This window comes from Citrus clementina, unplaced genomic scaffold (genome assembly GCF_000493195.1).
Source record: "Citrus clementina cultivar Clemenules unplaced genomic scaffold, Citrus_clementina_v1.0 scaffold_1, whole genome shotgun sequence".
NCBI lineage: Eukaryota > Viridiplantae > Streptophyta > Magnoliopsida > Sapindales > Rutaceae > Citrus > Citrus x clementina.
Genome location: NW_006263303.1, coordinates 12,873,307 through 12,897,904, shown reverse-complemented (window position 1 = coordinate 12,897,904; position 24,598 = coordinate 12,873,307). Strand labels below are relative to the sequence as shown.

At 35.2% G+C, this 24,598-nt stretch overlaps 1 protein-coding gene across 9 annotated transcripts; it reads right to left on the bottom strand.

The window, feature by feature from the left end:
• Positions 1 to 452: 452 nt before the first annotated feature.
• Positions 453 to 22,568, bottom strand: LOC18054978 (probable serine/threonine protein kinase IREH1). Of its 9 annotated transcripts, none has more exons than XM_024178416.1 (19): positions 21,614 to 22,568; positions 13,716 to 13,780; positions 13,441 to 13,623; positions 11,956 to 13,341; positions 10,024 to 10,196; positions 9,630 to 9,876; positions 7,713 to 7,805; positions 7,490 to 7,630; positions 7,259 to 7,351; positions 6,887 to 7,091; positions 6,455 to 6,540; positions 4,430 to 4,477; positions 4,070 to 4,158; positions 3,020 to 3,071; positions 2,850 to 2,906; positions 2,585 to 2,758; positions 2,402 to 2,479; positions 798 to 974; positions 453 to 701 (listed from the first exon to the last, which is right to left on the bottom strand). In XM_024178416.1, the coding sequence occupies exons 1-18, from the start codon at positions 22,305 to 22,307 to the stop codon at positions 891 to 893; spliced, it is 3,948 nt and encodes a 1,315-aa protein (XP_024034184.1). In that variant the 5' UTR covers positions 22,308 to 22,568; the 3' UTR covers positions 453 to 701; positions 798 to 890. The 9 variants fall into 9 exon arrangements, with proteins under 9 accessions (XP_024034184.1, XP_024034185.1, XP_024034186.1 ...); XM_024178417.1 differs by having other exon boundaries at positions 878 to 974; XM_024178418.1 differs by having other exon boundaries at positions 13,716 to 13,777; positions 21,614 to 22,567.
• Between the last annotated feature and the right edge of the window lie 2,030 nt (positions 22,569 to 24,598).

The following is a 24,598-nucleotide window of genomic DNA, read 5'->3' as shown; positions in this document are numbered from 1 at the left end:
TAAGTGATTGTAGATCCTATTAATAAAACATATTACTTTAAAAATTTATATTAAGAACTATTTGGCCATACCGACCGAACCCAAAAGGATAACAATAAACTGTCCCTAGCTACGAAACCAAAACAAAAATCTCCAAACAACTTAATGAATTAAGTAATATAATAGTAATATGAAAAGAAACCCTAGGCTCCAGCCAACATCTTAACTAGATGCACAACAGACCTTCGTTATGATCTCCAAGTTTAAAAAAAAACTGAAATTGAAAACAGTCCCTTTGCTGGTTACATTTAGCCCCAAGTATTAACTATTAAGATTCACTCTGAATTTCAAGCAATTTAATTAATTTGACAGACATTTTTCAACCTACTAGCATATAAACTAGAAAAAAGACCAGCATCATAAGAATTCAAAGAAACTACAGAGATTAGAAAATGTAAAATCAACATGTTAGATGAGAATTAAACACAATGGGATGTGTTCTCATTTGGTGTGGATCAAAAAATCAGGAAGGTACGCACCACAGACCAGAATGTAAGCATCGGTCATTTGTAGGTGTGTTTTGTAAGTTTGTTACAACAATGTATGTAATCAATGCTTCAAACAAAATTCAAATGAAAGATTGAAACCCAAGCCTGAAGCTTTTACCTATATGAGAAAGACCACATCCCGAAGCGGTTTCTATCTCATGTTTTCTTCTATCTCTGAAAACGTAAAATATCAAAATTAAATTGAGAACATATATTATTGAAAAAAAAAGAACTAAAAACTGAAAATGACAAGAACTACAAATACCATACATGTACAAAGGTATACAAACAACACTGCTGAACGAGATGGCCAAAATACGACCTCATCCACTTATGCAAAATAGTAATACCAGGATATACTCGTTATGCATTAGGATTTCTTGGTGGATCATCCTTCCAGCCCTTAGAAAGTAGATCATAGTTGATCGATGCAAGCTGGGACAGATTCTAATAATGACAAGCAGATTAGAATTAGAGAAGAAAAAGTTGGGAGTGTTGTATGAGGATGACAGCGTTAAGTAGTCAGGATAAAACCAAAATAAAATAAAACAAATATTCAACAGAATGCCATAATGTGGGGATAAACACAATTCATAACTAAAATGCTATAGCAGGTTTCACCAAAGTCATTGCTAAGTGAGTCAACATCAACTCCAAAGGTCTTTTACCGAGAAAGAAAAACAGAGCTTCAGCAAATTATATAATGCAGATATTTATATATGCAAACAAATCCCCCCCCCCCACAAAAAAAAAAAAAAAATTTGGGAGGGGCTATATTTGAAACGGAAATACTACTCCTTACACCCATTTACTCAGTAAGCCTGTCACCCATTTGAGAAGTAACCCTTATTGCATATTTATTTTGTCATTCTATCATTATCTCCACCTACAAAATTCTTTCTACCTCCTCTGATCTTCTTTGTTATCCCTTAATTGTTTTTGTCCCTTAATTGAATCCCAAGAGGAAAAATAAAGACAGAAATATAGTTGATTGATTTTCTCATGTCCACAGACTATAAAAAGTTCACTGGCATTATTTGTGAAACAAACTCAATCAAACCTCCAAGAGTTAGTGTGGGATCAAAGTATGATGATTAGAAAACAACTGTATTATATAAAATTTAAAAAAAAGAAGGAAACAACATATTTGTACAAGTATATGAGAAAAATAATGCTTAAATTGAAAGTAGATCCCAGTACCAGAATTATATGCATTTAGTTGTAATTAAACTGAAGAAACGGTTTTGAAGTTTAATGAATATAGATTTACAATGACAGATAAAATGGACAATCATGAAAATAATGAAAATGAATTTTAGATGACCGCAAAGGAAAACATCTCATTGTTACAGAATACATTGAAAATTCTTTGTCCAAAACAGTAATTTTCATTAAGGATAACTTAGTGATAACATATTTTATAAAAGAATGGCGAGTAAAGTATTATATTCATGGGTACAAATAGTCTCGCATTAACCTTTATGTGCTAATTAAATAAAATTAGCCCTTTATTTTCCTCTGTTTTAACGACAAGAAACAGAGCAATTTAATCCAAAAGAAGATAACAAATAATTGACTAGCAACCAACAAATAATGCCATAGAAGATCCGATAATTTTTTACATTTTAATATATTTAATGGTAATAAAATCATACAGTCAAGTACTCATAGCGGGTCGTAGTGAAACTCATAAAATAGAAAAGCAATTTTGTAAAGAAAAAAAAATATATATATATTATTTTTTTCTTATATGAATCTATTTATTCTCTGATCTTATAAGAAAACAATGAAGAAAATTTATAACAGATTGTGTTGAGCAAGCAGTTAGTAAACAGATGTAATGAAAAATTAACAAAAAAGACTGGAAAACCTACCTTGAATGAGAAATTACTAAATGAGTAATTAACAGATGAGCCTGACTCAAATTCTGCAAGACCTCCACATTCATCTCCCTGTTCAGTTTTGTTATGTAAATCAACCTCAAAGAATATGTACCCATAATAGAACTGAAAGTTGCACAAATCAATTCCATTAAGCTAATTTTTAGGACTATATACCACTTCCTCTTGGCGATTGCTCAGGCAACTACTGCTGCCACTTAAGCTATCAGCATCACTGGAGTCCTCAAAGTCACTGGCTGGATATATGTTTTCATCTGTAGTATTCCATGAGTAGCGACTTGTGAAGTAACTGGTATCAAGTGCACTCTCTGAAGTTGGAACAAATGCAGCCTGGGAAAAGTGACAAGATGATTTAGTCAATCTAAGACCTGAAAAAGCAAGAATTGACATCCATACTTTATGATGTCAAGACAGTCACTACCTTCTGCCTAGCAAGTGTGTCCCAGTTGATATCTTTGAAGAATACATGCTGTTTCACCTGATGATAGTATTTCACTTGTATTAGCTCAGGATCTAAGGAAAGTAGGCAAACATATATTCCAAATACTTAAAAAACAAGAATCAAACACTTGAACAAAGAACCAAGATCACCTCTGATGCGCCTCCGGAGCCAAGTCTCTGATGAGGATCTTCGGTCAAAAATCTGGAAATTAAATGCAATGGCAACCATATAAACTTTACCAGTTCAGTAGAACTAGCCTCTATTACAAGAAAACCGACTCAAAAATGAAGAAAACGCGTAACAGTTTAACAGAAGCAGTAAAAAATCTTTAAGAATCAACTAGTTAGAAGTACTAAATCGTCAATCTTAATAAATCCTGAGAATGTATCTTAGTAAAGAATGTGTTCTTTACAGCACAGCATATTAACAAATATCGCATAAGAAAATTCAGTACTAAATAAAGGATTCCTTCAGAGGAAGCAAAAAAGGGGAGTAAAACGGGGTTCACCCTGCATAAAAGGAAATATGTTTTAAAGGGTAAATAACATATTAATGACCGTGCTCACACATTCATTGGAAGACTGAGAAGCAACTACACCAAAAGTTTCAATCAAGATACTGTTTGTAAGATGAAGTATCTCTGCAAAGTTGCAGTATAATATCACTTAATTTTCATATATCTTATATCAAAGCGCATATACGAGATTTCCATCAGCAATAACTTTTCTTAATGGCACTTGACAGCAGAGGTGATCCAACTTGAGTAATGCTGTGTGTTTAAGGCAAACCTTGGGTTGTCTGTGAGATTAACCATTTTAATTACCAAAATCCAAAAAAAAAGAAGAAATATTTGCAAAAATACAGGTAAAAACACAAATAGTGCTGAACACGTAAAACAGTAAAAGCATGGACGCGTCTAAGTTACTAGTCATATTCAGGCAGGTTACCTTTCATATATGTGATTTTTTTTGGCTTGGGGGGGGGGGTGTGTGTGGAGGGCTGGGCAGGTTACCTTAATTACCAATATAGCACCAAAAAGGGTTTACAGCCAGGAGAAAAATAATTCTGACAATAAAGCATTCCTCCATGCATGCATGATAAGAAACTAAATAGGCCAGAGGTTCGGATAACCAATGATGTAATTAAGTGAAGTGCCTAATAGCAATAACCACATAACATAAATCAAAAGATTTGCTTACCGATCAATCAGATCGTGAGCTTCAGGGCTCATTTCTTCAGGTACTCGAGGCCAAGGTATTTTCCGGTTAAGAATATTATCAAATATTTGCTGGAATCAAAGCAGAAAATAAGAATTAGTCTTAAGAGCTCAATCAAACAAAACAATTATATAAGAATAGAGTGAATCAAGACGTAACTGATGTTTCTAGTCCGTGTGAATTTCTAGTCCACCTTGAAACTTTATTCTATCATTATTAATTTATTTCTAAGTAAGAATATTATCAAATATTTGCTGGAATCAAAACAGAAAATAAGAATTAGTCTTAAGAGCTCAATCAAACAAAACAGTTATATAAGAATAGAGTGAATCAAGACGTAACTGATGTTTCTAGTCCGTGTGAATTTCTAGTCCACCTTGAAACTTTATTCTATCATTATTAATTTATTTCTAAGTTTCTTAAAAATAATTTTGTATCTAGTCTGTGTGTATTTCTAGTCCACCTTGAAACCTTAATCTATCATTATTAATTTATTTCGAAGTTTCTTACAAATAATATTGTGTACATATATATATATATATATATATATATATATATATACATACATGTATGTATGTACATATTCCTGTCATTTGAGCTAGCTCAATAACTCTTTCCTTTCCCTGCCATTGATCTGATAATTAAGATACTGTTTCTCTAAACATTCAAACAAAAGTAGCACCTTCAACAAATTTGCAAGTACAAGATTTAGAAGGCCTGCTTATAAACAGCTAAAAGAGGCTTGAGGTTTTTGATGGGGTATGCACTGAGGGCTATTTGGTGATTTGAAGGTGTGAAAGCTGTTTTGGGAGGCACAAATAAGTTAATTGTACGGGAAATTTGATTTTATCAGTGCATGATTTCTTTTTAAGTTTTTTGGTCTTTGACGTACTGTAAGATTTTAGTAAAAGTTTCTAATCCAAAATAAATAACAAAAGCTTTCAGCTTACAATTTTTGCAGACTTCCTATTTTCACACAATTTGTAATCTATGATCAAGTTTGACAGAGCAATTTTTGTGTATTTGCTTTTGAGTTTCATATTAGAACATTTTGAAATGGATAAGTATTTTAGTTTGTTGCTTGAATCCTTCTACTTCTAGCATGGAACAGAGCAGAGAGTCAATGTATAAAAAGGTGAAGCATTTCACTGGCCTCAATATGCAAGCATTTAGAACTCATTATCTGTCCTAGCCATTTCTAAGACATGGGAAGAAATGGAGAGAGAATATTAGAGTTTCAACAGGAGCTCTCTAAAAACAAGAGAGAAATGGATGATCAGATGGATGACTGTAAACAAAATGATTTGGTAAGTCTGATTTAAACCATTAAATGCAGCTAGATTTGTCATAATAGGTACAGATAATTTACTAGATCCAAACATCAAGATCAGATAATCTCTGTACATACATATAAGGGGATGGATTAGCAGACCCACATAAGTTAGTACAATTAATTTTACACTAGTTTTAGGCCTTATCTTTTTATGATTAGGACAGTATTATTGCATGCTTTTTCTCTCTTCTTTCTCCTCCCATCCATCTTCTTCCCCAATGTTTTATAACATCTTCCACTCTTTACCTCCTCTTTATTGCCATTATTCCTTTCCTTCCTTTTTTGTTATTTTGTTATTTTATCTCTTTTAAAATTTGGCAGATTAGAAGATGTAAATAAATTTTATAGATTGACATTCAAAAATGTACAAAATATAGATTACCCCACAAAAAATAACTAATATACACTTTTTTTTTGGGGGGGGGGGGGGGGATTTCCCTGGTGGCTTTCCGATTACAAGTTTTGGGGATTTAAATTTTTTATTTTAACTTTAATTCAAAGACATTTGCATTTGGACAAATCTGTGAGAGAAATCAATAGATAAAAGATAAGAGATGAATAAAAAATAAAGTTACAAAAGAAATAGAAGTCAGGGAGAAAGGGGGAAAAAAAAAGAAAGGTTGGAGAATGATAAATGAGAGAGAGAAAGCTCACTAACTCAATTAATGATAAATACCCATGTCATCACATCACATGCATTAAAACCTCAATTAATGATAAATACCCATGTCATCATCACATCACATGCATTAAAACCATTAAATCTTTACCACTGATATGCTTTTAATATAAAATTAGTGTAAAAGTGTAGTTTTAGGGGTCTACTGATCCATCCCCATAAATATATACACAGGCAGTAACAACCTAAAACATAGGGACAGAGAAAAAGAAACGAAATATTAGAGATAAACAAATGATATCCAAATGAAATGCAAAGAAACTGAGGATAAAAGAAAATGCATTACATCAAAGAGAGTAAAAACAAACAGAACTAGCATTTACAATAACTGGCATTTTCTCAGAAGCGTGCTAACCTGCGGATGCTCAGCATTAAAGGGTGGTATGCCAACAATCAATTCAAATAAAATGATGCCAACAGACCACCAATCCGCTGTTGTGCCTGATGAAAATGAATATATTACATATATTGTCAATAAAATAATTAAAGAAAACAAGCTTTGACAGGTGAAAAAGAAAAAGCAAGATAATCAGATGTCACTATGGCTTTAAAATTGCAAAAAAAATCATACTTCATGGCAATTTTCATTTCTAAACTACTAAAACTTTGGACAGAACAAAAATAAATAGTTTACCAGTATAAATCATTCAAATCTAGCATCATTGAGCTTTCATTGCATAAATATTTCTTTAAGAATTGCCATTATTTAGCATGAAGTTCAGTAATAGAAATAAAATGACAAAGAAGATAATTATTGCACCTTAAAGTCAAAAAAGGCTATACGAACCATGTCCAGTCCCCAAAAGTATTTCTGGTGCCAAATAGTCGGGTGTGCCCACAGCAGAACGTTTCTTCCGCCTTTCTTGCTGATGCTCAGAAGCGGTCAACTGTGGCTCTTCATCCCCAAGAAGAGTTGTGCCACTAACTGCTGGACCAGATAAATCATCTGTGCTATTGATAAGACCAACCTTTGAGAGCCCAAAGTCTGTCAACTGCTCAGAGGAAATAAAGGACCTTCTTGTTAGAGATCAAGTCAGGAAATGTTTGACTAGGATAGTATGTGCTTGTCAACTAAAACCAGATTTACAAGTGAGGAGTTTAGTAGATGCACACACATTACATTCTGCAAGGCGAACCAAAAAAAAAAGAAATTTGTTACCTTGATATGACCATCATGTGCAATCAACAAATTGTCAGGCTTCAAATCACGATGAACCACACGCAGAGAATGTAAGTATTCCAAAGCAAGCACCTGGGGAAAAGAAAAACCCAAACCCAAAAGAGAGAGAGAATAAACTTAAATTAGACAAGTTATTGATCTAAATAAGAGTTGGATAGGAAAAAAAAAAATCTAATAGGCAAAAGAGAGGGAAAAAGAAAAAGCACATACAACTTCTGCAATGTATACACGAGCAACATCTTCATCTAAGCAGCCTAAATTTCTCAACAACGAATACAAATCCCCTCCATTCAAATACTCCATCACAAGATACAAGTTCTCGCGACATGTAAATGAATAGAAGAACCGAACCTGATACAGCATCCATTCATGTTAGAAGAGGATAACAATTTCCATATCGATGCAAAACACTTCGCAAGGTAGACCCGCTCACCACAAAAGGATTGCGAACTGAAATCAGAATATCGCGTTCTGCTAATATACTTTCAACTGCATTTTTGCGGATCATATCTGCCTTTTTGAGAACCTAACATATATGGCAAAAATAACAATCAAGTTTGGACTATTCAGACCAGACCAACTCAGTGTACCAAACAACAATATTACTGCCAGAAAGAGATATAAACTTCTAAATGCCCTCCCAAACAGCACTGACTTGCTAAATACTGCAATGATGAAAGAAAACAAAATAAACATAGTAGAATAAATGATAAAGTAACATTGCAGATACTACAAGTTAAAAAAGACAACTTAAGTTTACAAAACTAAACCAGAGAAGTTGTCCAATAAACAAAACATGATTGGACACTTCGAGTTATGATGAATATAACCAAGATGAATGAATAAAGCAAAAGGAAAAAAGAGGCATAATGGTAAAAGCCAAACTAGAGGAAAAAGCCAACTATTCTACCACAAAAACAATATCCTGAATATTTTTTTTGAGGGAAAAAAAAGGACTATATCCCAGATTAAAACTTCGGAAAAAAAAAATCTAAACTGCAAGTTACTAATTTACAATTCCAACGAACCATGTGCTGGGTAAAGCAATGCTGTTCAAAGATTTCTATAATATCAACTTGTTTCGGTGGCACCTCAGTAGAGTTCATGTCATAGTATTAGCAATTTTAGCTTGAAACAAATAAGGCAGTTTAACCAATTTAATCAACAAATCAACTTTTAACCCTAACGACGTAACATCATACTGAGTTTGCTTTAAACTGGCATGACAAGAATAAAAATTCTGCAATGAATGTACAGAATGTCATAATAAGTATCAATACAAGTCCGTAAACCTTCATATCTGGAACAACAAAAACATCCGTCTTTTTTCTTTTAAGCTTCTCCACTAATGGTTCCGAGGTCCCACCTTTCCTTCCATCGAAAGGAATCTGAAGCAGGATTTGATCTCATCTCCTCCTCTCTTTGATCAGCTCCACAAGAAGGAAAAGAAGGTTAAAAAAACAAAGGCTTTGGAAGATCCACCTTCTCAAATTCGTCAAGCCTCCACTCCCATTGGGGTCCAGAGGCACATCCATATTGGTTTGTCATTCATTTCCGTAAGACCCTTCTGAGTCAGGAGCTTCTTCTTAAGTCTAGGATTCTAAATAGTCAAATATAAAGAAGCAGCTAGGCAAGAATAGGTGTCTTGTTTTGCTAAGGCATGAGTGTGCAAGTATCATCAATCAAAACGAGTAAGGTCACATTTCCTATCGACCAATTCCCATGGCGTTACCTTTTACATCCGATCATTCATATCATCCAAGTCCTCTACTTGCCATACTAAGGCCAAAGAACTGCATCTTAGTGCTGAACCAATGTATAAAAATTAAGCTGAGCCGAGGTTCGTGAATTATGTTTAAATTTTAATGGGAAACTGTAACTCAGTTAATAGAAAGAAAATGGGGTCTATATAGATGTGCAATTAATACAAATTTTTAGAGTATGAGGACTTGTGCCCTCTTTCCAGTGAATTAGCTTATCGAAATAATTTTTTTAAGAGTTTCACACATGTCCGCACGAAGGTTTCAATATAGGACGGCCCGGATTAAAGCTACAAACAAAGACCTAACTATGTAAAGAAATTGAAAAGAGAAGAAAAGGAGATAAAGAGAGATTCTGCCCCAATAACCATGACAAACTTATGTCACAAATAGTTTGAAGAGACAGGATGCAAAAGATATCAATATCATGAATTTTACTAAATTGAGCTTTTATACTTCAAATGTTGTCAAATAGCTGAAGCAATGTCAATAGTGAATCAAATTGCGAACCACTTTCATTAGAACAAAAAGGATAAAAAATTGAGGGGAAATAAGAAAAAATATTACAGAACAGCATGAAATGTAGGTACCTTTATTGCAAAAAGATCACCGGTGGTTCTCTTTTTTGCCAAGAAAACCCGTCCAAATGCCCCACGACTGATTGGTTTTATTATCTCAAAATCATCTATAGACGTACGGTCCTTCGAAGGATGTATGGGGCTTGTTCTCAAGCTACGAACAACGTCATCTTCCAAAGGAGCGTCTTCCTCAATTACAGTGCTAGTAATATCAACTTTATCATCAGTCACCAGCTCGCAAAGCTGCAAATACTTCTCCCTACATAATCATAGTTCCAAGTCCCAATCAAACCCTTCATGATCTCTAGTTATAAAAGTTACAAAAAGAATAGCAAACTCTTGCTTTGAAAGGTAAACGTGCCAGTTTAGATTGAGGTGCTCAGCAAATAGAGGACATAATGCTCACCTAATCAGCTTCTCAATACGAGCACCAAAGGTCTCCACTGTAAGTGCATCAAACTTCCTACGGTCAATTACAACCCTTAAGTCTTCAAGGAAAGATAGCAAATATGGTATAGAGCTATCATCGTCCAATGGCGTAGTTGCTACACATCTTGCAATATCAGCAAGTTCATTCATCTGCGTCATCAGGGAATTTTAGCCCAATGCTGTCGTATTTCAAATTGTATACCAACTTATCGATAATTAATAGCAAGCACTATGATAAAATAGGTACAGCGAATGTATATTGTGTAAATACCCTTCTAGTAGTAAGCTACTCATTAAAAAAAGATGCAATTACTTGAAATCTTATTGAATACTCTGGCATAAATTAGATTCAGTGTACTCATCGGTCTACACTTCTACCTCAAAACCATATTGAATATAATAACTTCTTGATGTTTTGTCACCAGAATTCAGAAACACAATTATCAGGTTGTCCTCGAGTTAACCATTACACTCCTGAACCATATTTCTCTATCACACTACTCTTTAACAAAGGAACATGAGCAGTTTTATCAAATAGGCTAATAGAATGGTGGAGAAGCTAATAAGTCTTACATAAATCTTGATTGCAATGTATAGAAGCCTTCTATATTCTCAATTTATGGCAACCGCAATATTACCTTGGATGTCGGTAAAATGGTTGCAAGAATGGGTCTGCATTAAGCAGCTTACCAAGGATAATGGGCAAATCATCAACCTTGCGACCATTTAGATTAATATTTCCCTCATTTCAGGGAAATGCTTCCCATAGGGTGCATCTGATATCATTTTCCAAATAGTTTTTCCTAAACTTATTTTTTAAAATGAGGTGTTTTAGATTTGAAGTTTTTGGATTTAAACGCATGTTTGATAGTGTGTTTTGGAACAATATTTGGAAGAGAGGAAAAAAAAAATGAACGAGCATCTGGTAGAAACCTGAAAACAAATAGGTCTATCAAAAGTTTGTTAAAAATGTTTATAAACATATTTTTTATCAAGTTGCCTTCACAAACATTTGGCAGTGTTCAATTATTTGGTTTAGATGGTTTTATTGATGTAAATTTGACACTTGGCATTCACCATTTTTTTTTTCTTCGAAGGTTGGAGGGTGGGCTAAGCCCAAATCAACATTTTAGCCCTCCCTCCCCCAAAATTCGAACTAAGATGCCCATCCAAATAAAGCTACTTGAAAACCATTGGGCCGCACATGGCATTCACTTCATATAAGAAAATACAAAATTATAATAGGGCATAGTACAACTTTAAATAGTTGCATGTAAGGTATATCAGGATAAAAGAGTCTTGTCATTGAGTGAAAAGGAAAATACGTACCACCTTGAGAGAATCCATGTTCCACAAAGAAAAAAAAGCTGAAAACACCAATGGTGTTTCCAATTTTCTTCACAAAAGTTCGAAAAAGGAAATTTTGTTTTTCCCTTGGCATTTTGTGAAAATAGTGTAACAAACATGTTTTTCACATTTTTTTTTTAAAACATAAAATGGATGTTAGAAAACAATAACACACTCCACCTAAGACTTCTTTCTTTTTTCCACTCTAAAATGTTATCATGATATGACTTTGCACTATAAAATTATGGTATGAAAAAAGTACAGAGAACACGAGGACAGCAAACCAAGAAGACATCCAAGACCAAACAAATATCGACCCAAACACTATATTCTAAGCAGTCAAAAGTTATCCAAGAACAACAGTTAGGCACTTAATATATTGCAGACATACAGAGATCTTGGAGCTGTTTTCAACACTTTGTACACAGACGAATATGCCCCATGAGTATAAATTCATATAATCTAACAAAATCAAAATAGAGAATGATTGAAAAACAGAAGTCGAACGATGCAGCGTACTACAAAGATAATTGTTTGTACGAATTAATAGGCAAAAGGATACCTGTGGGAAATCATCATGCTCAGACAAAGCACCCTTCCCTGCCAATAGCAAGTCTATTTGACTGGTTCTTGGTGTCAATAAAGGAGACCTAGGAGTCATGCTGCCAGCAGATGATGTCGTCATTCCTTGATCCGATTTTGGACCAAAACGAGTTTTACATGCCATGGAAGGTAAACCCTTCAGGTCATCCATGAAAACAGAATTATCAGCTTCAGGAACATAGTCAAGCATGTCCTCCGAGCCTCTCCGGGACCAATCACTGAATTTCGGAGAGAGAACGTCAGATTCTTCTGTCACACTTGAATTTGATACTTTTGCAACATCTGGGCTACCTACAACAACGTTATGGATATCCTTCTGTACAGAGGATTCCATCATCTTCTCAAGAGTTTCAGAAATTCTGAGAAGACGTTCATTGACACTTAGACCCTTCTGATCACATCGATCAGCAATTGCACAAATTTTTGAGTGGTCTTCCACATGTGATGTTGGGACCTCTTCTTCACAAATTCGACAAATTATTGAACTACTGTCATCAGAAATATTTTGTTGATCTCCCCAATAACCCCAAGAAACTTTATGTTGGTGCTTAGACGAATGTTCCAGAGTTTCTGCAGCAGGAGGAAATTCAGATGGCTTAGCTGTCAAATCGATCTCAGAAAGTCCTCTTCTGATATTTGAACTTTTCAAAGGTTCAACTTTACCATCATTTTGCTCTTTTGATGTAGGACTTTCTTTCATGATCTTTCCTACAGGAGATGGAAGTTTCTTCCAAGAGGACATTCGATCTCTGGCAGCAGAGGACTCCAAGCTCTTTGCATTATCATCACCAGGAGGCGAAAGAATATTCCCCTGCTTTACAGCATGGTCTCTCTTCCAATCGAGGCCATGTTGCTCTTGACTATAAGATTTCCTACTTGAAGCTGCCTTCGAGGCCTTTGCAATGGTTGAACCTTTCCCATCCCTTAGGGTGCCTTGAGGGATTCGTTTATCTGCAGAATGTAGGACTCTGGACTGACGAAACTGAAACATATGTTCATCTTCAGCTAATGCACTTTCCTTGTGGAACTGCAATAATCTGGTGCATCTTGTTAGAATGAAAAGCATCCTAGTATAAAGCTGCTTCAGCGTACCCGGAGGAAGTTCTTGACGCCTATCATCCAGTTCCTGAACTATGCCTTCACACTGAAGCCAAAATTCTCCAGGTGACGTCATAGCACAGCTCCGAGCCAAAACCAGCAAGTCCTCAATAGTTTCCTGCCACTCAGGATGACTTTCTGCATTTTTTTCAAGAATTCCAACAAGATCTCCAGCAAAAACAGCCAGATCAGAGTTCACTTCTTCCTTTGCTTTATCAAATTTTGTTCGAATGACAACCAAGATCTCCTGCATAAAGCAGCAAACAGTTTAAATACAAATTTTACATTTGAAACCACAATATACCCATCGCCAGCAAGGGAAAAAAATACAAAAGAACGAAAGTACCTCCAGATTATTTAAGCCACGAGGCTTCCAAAAAGGAAAAGGCCGTACACCTTTGGAGTTTAACTCATGCGAGAAACTTTTCACATCACCAGGGAACCTCTTTCGAGGAGCACTAGTGAGACGGAGTATAGCTTGAAAACGGGGGGATTCAGATTCCTTTGGGTTCTCACAATCATATGAAGTCTAGAAACATGACAAGTAGAAAAAAAAGAATTGTATAAGAACATAAACTACGAATGCAGGAAGAGCATCAATGATGATCCCTTCAACAGTACCTCTGGTGTACAAACATCTGAACTTAAGCTTCCAGCAGGGCCCCATGAGGATTCACATTGTGCTGCTAAGATAATACTATGTATCAAAGATAGTAATTGCAAAAGAGATCAAATAAATTTTCCAAATCACTTTAAAGTAATCTTAGACATATCTGGATCAACTTAAGTATTGCATGGTATGTCAAACAGATACCAATCTTCTTAATGAAAGCAAAGTTGAAAGAGTCGCAAAACCAAATGAGGAAAAATATTACAGCCCAAAAGTAAATGCAGAGAGCACAACAAAAAGAGGGGTGAAGACAACTGAAGAAATGAATTATCATGTACACAGAAATCCAGTCTTCTATGTGAGTTACCAAACAAGGTAAGTAAAGAGAGATGATAATGATAATGATGGTGATGGCTGGCGAGTGAGGGGCAGAGAAAATAGCAATGTGCTTGTCTAGCAAAATACTGGTAATTGTCTAAACCAATATTAAATGAAAACACACATACAAACACAGAGAAATGATTGAAAGCCAACGACAGAGAAAATAGCAATGAGATTCTCTAACAAACTCATGGTAACTATCCAAGAACATCTTTAGGTTGAACACCATAAGTCAACAGGAAGAGAGAAACAGAGAGAAATTATGGGGACCACTAACAGAGAAAAGTAAATATCTACTGCAAATAATATAAACTGCTTAATGTTCGCTTTCTAAATACACACACTAGTTTCTGTTAGTATCTGTTCCATATGTACTAGTCATCTCTCCTAACCATGATTAGCATAAAAGACTTCACAAGAATTACTTGAACATATTTATTTCTGCATTACTTCCTGAAGCCCTACATGAACTCCAGATGATCCAATCTGCCCAGTCTGATCCATTGCCAATTTATGGGAGTGTCAAAAGACTTTTCTTTTTCTCTTGAACAAAAATCAGACAAACTAACAAACATTGTTGGTTAATACACCATAAATTCCCAACTCGTAAGCAGAATAGACTATCATCATTTGTAAAAATGCTTCTTAAAATTCCAATCTTTCATTTTCCTAAATACTATAATCTCTTGCAAAAGTGCTAATTAAAATTCAGATCTCTAATTTTTTGGAATCCCAATTCAATTATGCTAGTGCAGTGATCAATTACTCACCATTTAATCTTCAAATTTTTCACTTTTTTGAACCCATGCCCATACAGCTCAATTGCTTTATATTTGCCATTTTTATAAAATTTCCTGAACCCATGTCCATGTCAAAATACAAAAATAAAGACTATATAACCAAAAACCACAAAATTCTGGGTCCTCAAAATCAACTTCCATAGCTAAGTCCTCTTCCACAATATATCTTTCTTCAAAGTAATTTTTTTATAAATAATCTCACAAAATTCATGTTACTACCTAAACTCATCACCTTACTTGAAACTTGGTGATATAGTAAGTGTTGGAAATCTGAGAGATTATTCAGTCAGGATCATGAGCATATTATTAGGGATATGGCAGCTGTAGATGTGATATGATAGACGTAGTGTACACTAAAGAATAGGAAAGTATAATATGTAATTATTTGGTTTCCTTTTGTGTGCATAGTATTTTACCTATTTATATAGGTCTCATGTATACTAAGAAAAAGAGCAGAGAATAAATTCAATTTTGTAATTCTCTTTCCTCTTCTTTATGGTATCAGAGCAAGGATTTATTCTCTGACTTTTACACACACACACACACACACATATATATGTATAAAGGGGAACTAGTGTTGCTCCACCATGTCAGAAACTACATCTGAATCTACTCCTTTCAGAACTGCCCCATTGACGACCACAGAAACCCATGTCCCTATTTCTGATTCCCACTCTGTACAAATCACTAATATCAAACTGAATGGTGATAATTTCCTGCGTTGGTCCCAGTCTGTCCGGATGTATATTTGACTGGAGATAAGAAGGAACCAGCAAAAGGAGACCCATCTTATGCAACTTGGGATGCTGAAAACTCTATGGAGATAACATGGCTAGTAAATTCCATGGAGGAAGATATCAGCTCCAATTACATGTGTTACCCAACAGCCAAAGAACTCTGGGATAATGTAAACCAGATGTATTCAGATTTGGGAAATCTGTCCCAAATATATGAATTGACAACAAAGCTTGGTGAACTTCGCCAAGGAGAGGACAACGTCACCAAGTATTTCAATTCTCTGAAGAGGCTGTGGCAAGATTTAGATCTGTTTAATGACTATGAATGGAAATCAACAGCACACTACAATCACAACAAAAAGATGGTAGAAGATTATCGTGTTTATAAATTCTTGGCTGGATTAAATGTAGATTTTGATGAGGTTATGGGGAGGATTCTTGTTCGCCAACCTCTACCCGCTATTGGTGAGGTCTTTGCCGAAGTAAGAAGGGAGGAAAGTCGCAGGAACGTAATGCTTGGAAAGAAGGGGGTTGCTACCCCTGTTGAAAATTCAGCCATGGTTGCATCAGATGCAACTGCAAATAAGGTTTTCAATCAGCAAAGGCAGAATGAAAAACCTCGGATATGGTGTGATTTTTGTCATAAACCATGCCATACTCGAGACAACTGCTGGAAGATCCATGGGAAACCTGCTAATTGGAAGAGCAACAAGCCGAGTGACAAACCAAATCAAGCAACCTCCTATACAAATGAAGTTGAGAAAAGTCCATTCAATAAGGAGCAGATGGACCATCTTCTGAAACTGCTAAAGTCCAACTCTTTATCTAGTACTCCCAGTAGTGCTCTAGCACAAACAGGTAGCGATCCTAATGCTCTATCTTGTAGTCTAAATTCTGCTCCCTGGATCATTGATTCAGGAGCATTTGATCACATGACTTCCTCTTCTAGTTTGTTCAGTAATTATTCACATTGTTATTAAAATGAAAGAGTAAGGATTGTTGATGGTAGTTTTTCACCTATTGTACGAAAAGGTCAAATAGAAATTTCTAATCAAATAACTCTTCAATCTGTCCTTCATGTTACAAAATTAGCTTGCAATTTGTTATCTGTCAGTAAAATTTCTAAAGACTCTAACTGCCGTGTTGTCTTTCTTGACTCTCATTGTGAATTCCAAGACCGGAACTCGGGGAAGATGATTGGCAGTGCTAAAATGGTCCATGGTCTTTATTATTTTGTTAGCAATCCTTTCGAGAATAAAACTGCTCAAGGCTATGGTGGTAGTGTTAGTTCAATTTCTGCTCATGAAAAAATAATGCTTTGGCATCTTAGGCTAGGACATCCTAATTTTCCTTATTTAAAACGCTTATTTCCTAAACTGTTTCAATATTTGGATTGTTATTCTCTTCATTGTGATAGTTGCTATTTATCTAAAAGCCATAGAGCTACTTATTTGACAAAACCATACCGTGCCTCCAAACCATTTTATTTGATTCATAGTGATGTGTGGGGTCCCTCTAGGATCACTACTAGGGATGGAAAAAAATGGTTTATTACTTTCATAGATGATCACACACGACTTTGCTGGGTGTATTTAATGAATGACAAATCTGAAGTAAAAAGTATGTTTCAAGTTTTTTACAAAATGGTCGAAAACCAATTTCAATAAAAAATTTGTTTGTTTCGTTCTGATAATGGGAAAGAGTATTTCAATGAACATCTAGGGAATTTTTTTGAAGAAAAAGGCATTTTACATCAATCTACATGTCCTGATACTCCTCAACAAAATGGCATTGCCGAAAGAAAAAACAAGCATTTACTAGAAGTGGCTTGAGCCATAATGTTTTCGATGCATATTCCAAAATATTTGTGGGGAGATGCAATTTTGACAGCATCTTATTTAATAAACAGAAAGCCTACTCGTGTTTTACAATATGTTACTCCATTAGATTATTTCAAAAAAACATTTCCTACATGTAGAATTAATTCAGATTTGCCATTAAAAATTTTTGGTTGCATTGTCTATGTTCATATACCTAGCAAATTTCGATCCAAGCTTGATCCAAGAGCTGAAAAGTGTGTTTTTATTGGTTATGCACCAAACAAAAGGGGATACAAGTGTTATAATCCTCAAACAAAAAAAAACGTTTTTAAGCATGGATGTCTCTTTTCTAGAAAATCAGTCTTATTTTTCCAAAAATTGTCTTCAGGGGGAGATAGAGAGAAAGGGAGAAAATTTTTGGGAAACAACTTTGGATCCGCTACCAAAACCTATTCTCTTATCTCTTTCTCTAGATGTTGAAAAACAAACAAAACAACAGGCTGATCAAAATACTAGCCAAACTTTACCAAACATAGTTGATTCACAAACAGGGGAAGAAACACTACAGAAGAACAAAAATATTCCTGAACCTGAGTATTTGGTTTATACTCGAAAGAGGACTAGGCAGAGGAATAAAGACCAGCCAACCATTTTACCACAAAGTCAATCGGAATCTCTGGAAAAAGGTCCAAGTGATTCAGGTAATTTCAACCTTAGTCTTGTTCCTTCTAATCCTAATCATGTTTCTGTTCTTCCTTCATCTTTATCCCCTTCAATTATTGAACCAAAAGATCATGATATTCCTATAGCCATTAGGAAAGGTGTTCGAAAGTGTACCCAAAATCCCATTGCAAAATATTTATCCTATGATAGACTGTCCAATAGTTATAGAGCATTTATTTCTAATGTGTCTGACTTGTTTGTTCCAAGAACTATCAAGGAAGCCCTTGATGAACCGAGTTGGAAGTTAGCAGTTATGGAAGAGATGAATGCTTTGGAAAAGAATGGTACTTGGGAGTTGGTGAACCTACCGAGGAACAAAAAAACTGTAGGGTGCAAATGGGTGTTTACTGTAAAATGTTAAGCTGATGGCAGTGTTGAAAGGAACAAGGCAAGGTTTGTAGCAAAAGGGTTTACAAAAACCCTTGGGATTGACTATCAAGAAACATTTGCTCCTGTTGCCAAGATGAATTCTATCCGGGTACTTTTATCATTAGTTGTAAATTATGATTGGCCCTTACATCAATTAGATGTAAAAAATGCTTTCTTGAATGGAGATCTTGAAGAAGAAGTGTATATGAGCCTCCCTCTAGGTTTTGAGAAGAAATTTGGTGAAGGAAAAGTCTACAAACTAAAAAAGTCTTTGTACGGCCTTAAACAATCACCAGGGGCATGGTTTTAACATTTTGGGAAAGTCGTAAAAGGTCATGGCTACTATCAAAGTCAAGCAGACCATACTATGTTTTATAAACATTCGAGGGAAGGAAAAATAGCTATCTTGATTGTTTATATGGATGACACAATCTTAACAGATGATGATAGATGCGAGCTGGACAAATTAAAGAAGGAACTTGCTAAGGATTTCGAGATAAAGGACCTTGGAGCTTTGAAATATTTTCTTGGCATGGAGATTGCAAGGTCCAAGGAGGGTATATTTGTTACTCAATGCAAATATACCATTGACTTACTTAGTGAGACAGGTTTGCTTGGATGTAGAGCAGCTGAAACCCCAACAGATCCCATTTTGAACCTCCAACATGCTAAAGCTGAGAAAGTGCGGAACATAGAACAGTTTCAAAGACTTGTTGGAAGGCTGATCTATTTATCCCATACGCGACCTGATATAGCATTTGCAGTGAGTAGAGTGAGCCAATTCATGCATTCACCAGGACAAGAACACTTTGAAGCTGCGTTCAGAATCCTAATATATCTAAAAGGAACTCCTGGTAAAGGTCTATTGTTTAAAAAACAGGGACATCTTCAGGTGGAAGTCTACACGGATGCAGACTGGGCTAGGAGCATTACTGATCGAAAATCCACCTCTGGTTACTATACGTTTGTTGGTGGGAATTTGGTTACTTGGAGAAGTAAAAAACAGAATGTAGTGGCAAGAAGTAGTGCTGACGCTGAATTCAGGTCAGTTGCTCATGGAATTTGTGAAGTGTTGTGGATTAAGAGATTACTCGAAGACTTAAAAATTCAAAGTATTTTACCAATGAAAGTGCACTGTGATAACAAGGCAGCAATTGCAATTGCTCATAATCTGGTTCTTCACGATAGGACTAAACACGTGGAAGTTGACAAGCACTTTATCAAAGAGAAGATTGAAGAAGGTATGATTTGCATGTCTTATATACCCACTGCAGAGCAAATTGCAGATGTTCTCCCAAAGGGTCTGTACAAAGGGCAGTTCAATTACTTAATTAGCAAGCTGAGCATGGAAGATATATTCTAGCCAGCTTGAGGGGAAGTGTTGGAATTCTGAGAGATTATTCAGTCAGGATCATGAGCATATTATTAGGGATATGGCAGCTGTAGATGTGATATGATAGATGTAGTGTACACTATAAAATAGGAAAGTATAATATGTAATTATTTGGTTTCCTTTTGTGTGCATAGTATTTTACCTATTTATATAGGTCTCATGTATACTAAGAAAAAGAGCAGAGAATAAATTCAATTCTGCAATTCCCTATCCTCTTCTTTAGTAAGTTTAATTCACAAAGAAAGAGAGCCTTAACCCAAAAGTTTTCAATCTGGAGGATGAAAGGAGAATGGGGAAAAAAGGTCACCTGGCATTACGAGAAGCCAATGACTGTCATAACAGGCATTGCAAGCGACTGCTGTGAGCGCCTTTCATAATGTCAATAAATACTAAACACAATTTTCAGCATTTCACATATTCCTTCTTTTTCATCTTTCTTCTTTCTTTTGTTCTCAATTTTTCCTTTTCAAGGATATCACTTATCATGGACTTTCAAGGTAAAAATACAACATCGGGCTGTAACTGAAAAATGAACAGGTAGAGAGGGTTTATTGAGATAATACAATAAGACATACGTGGCTTAATCTGCAAACCTCTTGAGCCACCATATATCTAGTCAAATTTACCATTTACTACATTGCGTTAATAATGTTTCAAAAATGATTTAAAAATCAGGCTGTAACTGAAAATGAACAGGCAGAGAGGGTTTATTGAGATAATACTATAAGACGTACGTGGCTTAATCTGCAAACCTCTTGAGCCACCATATATCGTGTCAAATTTGCCATTTACTACAGTGTGCTAAGAATGTTACAAAAATGATTTTAAAATTTCACTATACTGAAGTTATTGGTGAACTAGCTGCCCCATAATGCCTAGGAGGGCTCCATTCCAAAAGACTTTGTAAAAGAGTATACTTCAACTCAAAAATAGACAATTATAAGCCCTCTCCAAAAACAAATTACAAAAATAACACAGCACCCATGTCATACCTTTGACACTTCCCAGTCATGATAAACAAAGAAGAAGATATCTTGAAACTCTTAAGGAATATACTGAGTTAAATAACGGTAAACTAAATACATTTAAATTTTACACTACATAGTATAGTCCAAATAAATACCGGGATGCTAGGTTATACTCCAAAAGTACTAATGCACCTCAGATTTATATCATAAAGCATGAAAAGAGCAAAAATCAAACTAAATGGCCAGATATCTTTTCTTGTTTCCAAAAAATATCAATTTCCCATAAGTTAATAAAACTAATAACTCCTATTAGCTAATTTAATTCCTCCAAGCATAAGCGTGATGAATAGAACACAAGGTGAGTGGCCAAAAGGATCATTAAACATAGTCAGAATCCAGCCAAAATAGAGTCTCAGAAGGCATAAATAAGAAAATTGGCCTAAATTCCATTGTTCCTAAAACCAGTATCAGCATATAATCTAACGACAGAGCAAGAATTATAACATGGCATCAAAAGATGGCATAAAACTGGAGATAGCAAACCACCTAAATTATCATTGTCTAGAGACATCCTTGTTTTCACAATCATTTATGTCGTCCTTGGCAGATAAAATTAAATATAACTAACTCCATATGTAGGTCATTCTAGCTAAACAATCAACCATTTAAAACTCTTTAAAAAAATTTAAAAAAAAAAAAGTGAAAGCAAATAGATTACCTGCTTCAGAAGATGACTGACCAGTCACCAAACGGGACTTTGCCAGAAAATTAGGAGTCTGTTCTCTAGAAAGGCCACCACCGCCACCACCAATTGACTTACTATTAGAATTACAGACATTATCGCCAACACCAAAACTCTCCATCATATCTAACATTTCCTTCTTTTTCCCGCCACCAATACCTGACTTGCCGGAGCTTGAGTTTCCATCGCTATAACGACCGCCACCACCAGGTCCAGGCCTCGATAAATTACTGGTTGTGGCGGAACCTTTATCTCCTTTAAAACTAAAAAAGCTCTCCTGAGGCAAGGGCCCCGACCTAGTCTTGATCCGGTTGAGTCCTAACGAAGATGCCAGTATAGGAGACACCGAACTCGGCACTTCTCCTCCACCTTTGTTTAATTTGGAAACTGAGGGTTTCGCCGGAGTTGTTGTAGTTTTAGTTGTTGGAATGATTTCCTTGCCTTTGATTTCCTTCTTTCTCACTCCATCTTTGACTTGGGTTTGTCTACAGGCAACAGCACTGAAGCTACTAGTACTAGTCTCGTCTTTGGATGTGGTTGATTTGGGCTTTTTCTTGTCGGATCGGATCGGCGAATTCGATCCCAGAGATCGGGGACTGTTGGATCCATCTGGACTCGAAGAGTCTGATGATTTCTTTGAAGAGAAGAATAACTTGTTCTTAAACACCATTTTTATCTGGGTTTTTATTTTTTTCTGTTAAGCAGCTGCAGCAGCCCTAGCATAGATGCAGGGCTGCTATGCTATTGGTAACATTGAACTACAAGAGTAAGTTGTAACAGACTAGGACATAGAGAGAGAGAAAGAGGGGATTGGCTTTTGCCTTTAGAGTTATTATGAAACGGACGGAGAGGGTGAGAAAAGGAGTTGAAGCAAAAGATGGAAGGAAGAGACTGTGACTCAGGTGGTAAATGTCAAATGTACGTACTACAGCAGCCTTAACTGACTCGCGGGCAAAATGTCCGATCCGACCCGATCTTATGCGAAATTATTGGATTGAATTAAATTTGGGGATCTCGTTATAGTTCAACTGTAGTATTATACCACAGTTGCTTTCACTCATTGAATTCAGTTATAGTATCGTAGTTATTTTTACCCATTGAATTCAGTTATGGTGACAACTGTGGTTGGATTTAATAGTTGGGTGCAACTGTAGTATAGTACCACAATTGCACCATCGTTTTGTCTTAAATTTAGTTTGTAATTTTTTTTTAATACTGATTACACATTAGATTACTGTATTGCACAGATATTTACAGCTGCTATTATAGCAGACATTACATTGATCTTTACAATCAGATATACATAATTAAGACTTATATTATTACATTAAATCCAATAAAATACATGCTCAGACAAATAATCATCGCAAAGGAGGGATGTTTCTGCTCTACTCGCATTTCGCAAAGGAGAATGACTTATAAATATTTTTGCCCCCACAATGCTTTTATGGAGGTTTGAACCACTGCCCTCATACTTGTGAGGGCAGCAACCCAACCACTTCGGCCAAAGGCCTAGTGGCAAATTTGGTTTGCAATTAAACTACGATCGGACGAGAGTTTGCCAATTTGATCGGAGCTGTTCGGATAAGATAATTTGATCTGGCAAGTAAATTAAATAAAAAATAAAAAAAATAAAATAATTATGCAAATAACTAGTGGAAACTAAAAATCTCAATGGAAATTTACACAAATAACTTTAAAAAAATTTTGTTTTTAAAAATTAACCATTGTACTTTTTTTCTATTTTATCTAATTAATTATAAGTTTTTTAGACTAAAATGTCACTAACATTCCAAAACATTCAAAATTGTAGCTGCTCTTCTTGCCCAAATTCAATAGCTTGGTCCCCACAGCATGAGTACTTTTTCGACAATAATCTATTGTAGTTTGACGGGAGTTTAATGGCTGTTTCATTTCTGGCAAGACACAACTCCTTTCCAACACTTTGACGGTGGTTTTTCTCTCTTTTATCTTCATTGGCAATTTTGACATCGAAGTAAGTGTTTTTTTTTTTTCATTTTCTGAAGATTGAACTCATTAGACTAGTTAGTTAAGTGTATATTTGATGATAGATGAGTATCATGATTGATCTTTTATAAAGAATAAAAGATGTTAAATGAAATTGGAATTTGATAAAAATGATATATGAGGTGTTTGTTTAAATGCCTCTCAAAATACACGTAGCTAATTTTTGTCAAGTTTCTAAAAGTTTAACAATTTGGTGAACATTTAGTAAAACTTTTTTTTTGTACCAACGTTGTGTTTTGGAGCGAAAGGTGCTTACATCACCATACACTGGTGCCATCACACCAACTGTATTTAGTGTGGTGTTTTTTTTTTTCAATTTCATTTCAATTTAATGAATATTATAAATGAGTAAAATTTGGATTTTGCAGCAGATACAATGCCTAAGAAGTTATGGGCAAAACATAATCCACACGATGAAAATACCTGCATTTGAGCATTTCCCCAAATGTAGTACAAATACTTCAAAATTTATAAATGTGCTGGAAGTTACCAAAAGGAAATTGATGAAACAACAATTAAGATTATTCAGGAAAGATATATTCAGCTATTTCGTGAAGATGGATAATTATGTGATCAATAGCATGATCGTGCATAACTCATTACTTAAGCAAGTGGTGCATGAAGAATGTGATCGATTACTAAGTAGTGCTTAGTTAAAGGATTTTGCCGTAGTGCACATGATATATATAAGAAGACAAAAGTTGCAACCAACCAGAGGGTATATGACCCTTTTTTTCACAATAATTTAGGAAGGACTCTTAAAGAATTCAACGAAAGCTTTTGAGGATATGGACTTCTATGATATAGATGACATTGATGCGCTAAAAATCATGTTATATTACTTTGCGGAGTATTTAATGGGAGAAAAAGATGAATGTACTCAAAAATTGTTATCGCTACATCAATTTGATTATCTATAGTAAATTTTATTGT

Bases quoted from the DNA above. Each gene is read 5' to 3' on its own strand.
- LOC18054978 (XM_024178416.1), bottom strand. From the start codon at position 22,307: ATGGTGTTTAAGAACAAGTTATTCTTCTCTTCAAAGAAATCATCAGAC. The intron at 13,781-21,613 runs GTAATCTATTTG...GTATTATCTTAG, and splicing joins TCAGTCATCTTCTGAAGCAG to CAGCACAATGTGAATCCTCA. The intron at 7,806-9,629 runs GTACCTACATTT...CATATATGTTAG, and splicing joins GTGATCTTTTTGCAATAAAG to GTTCTCAAAAAGGCAGATAT.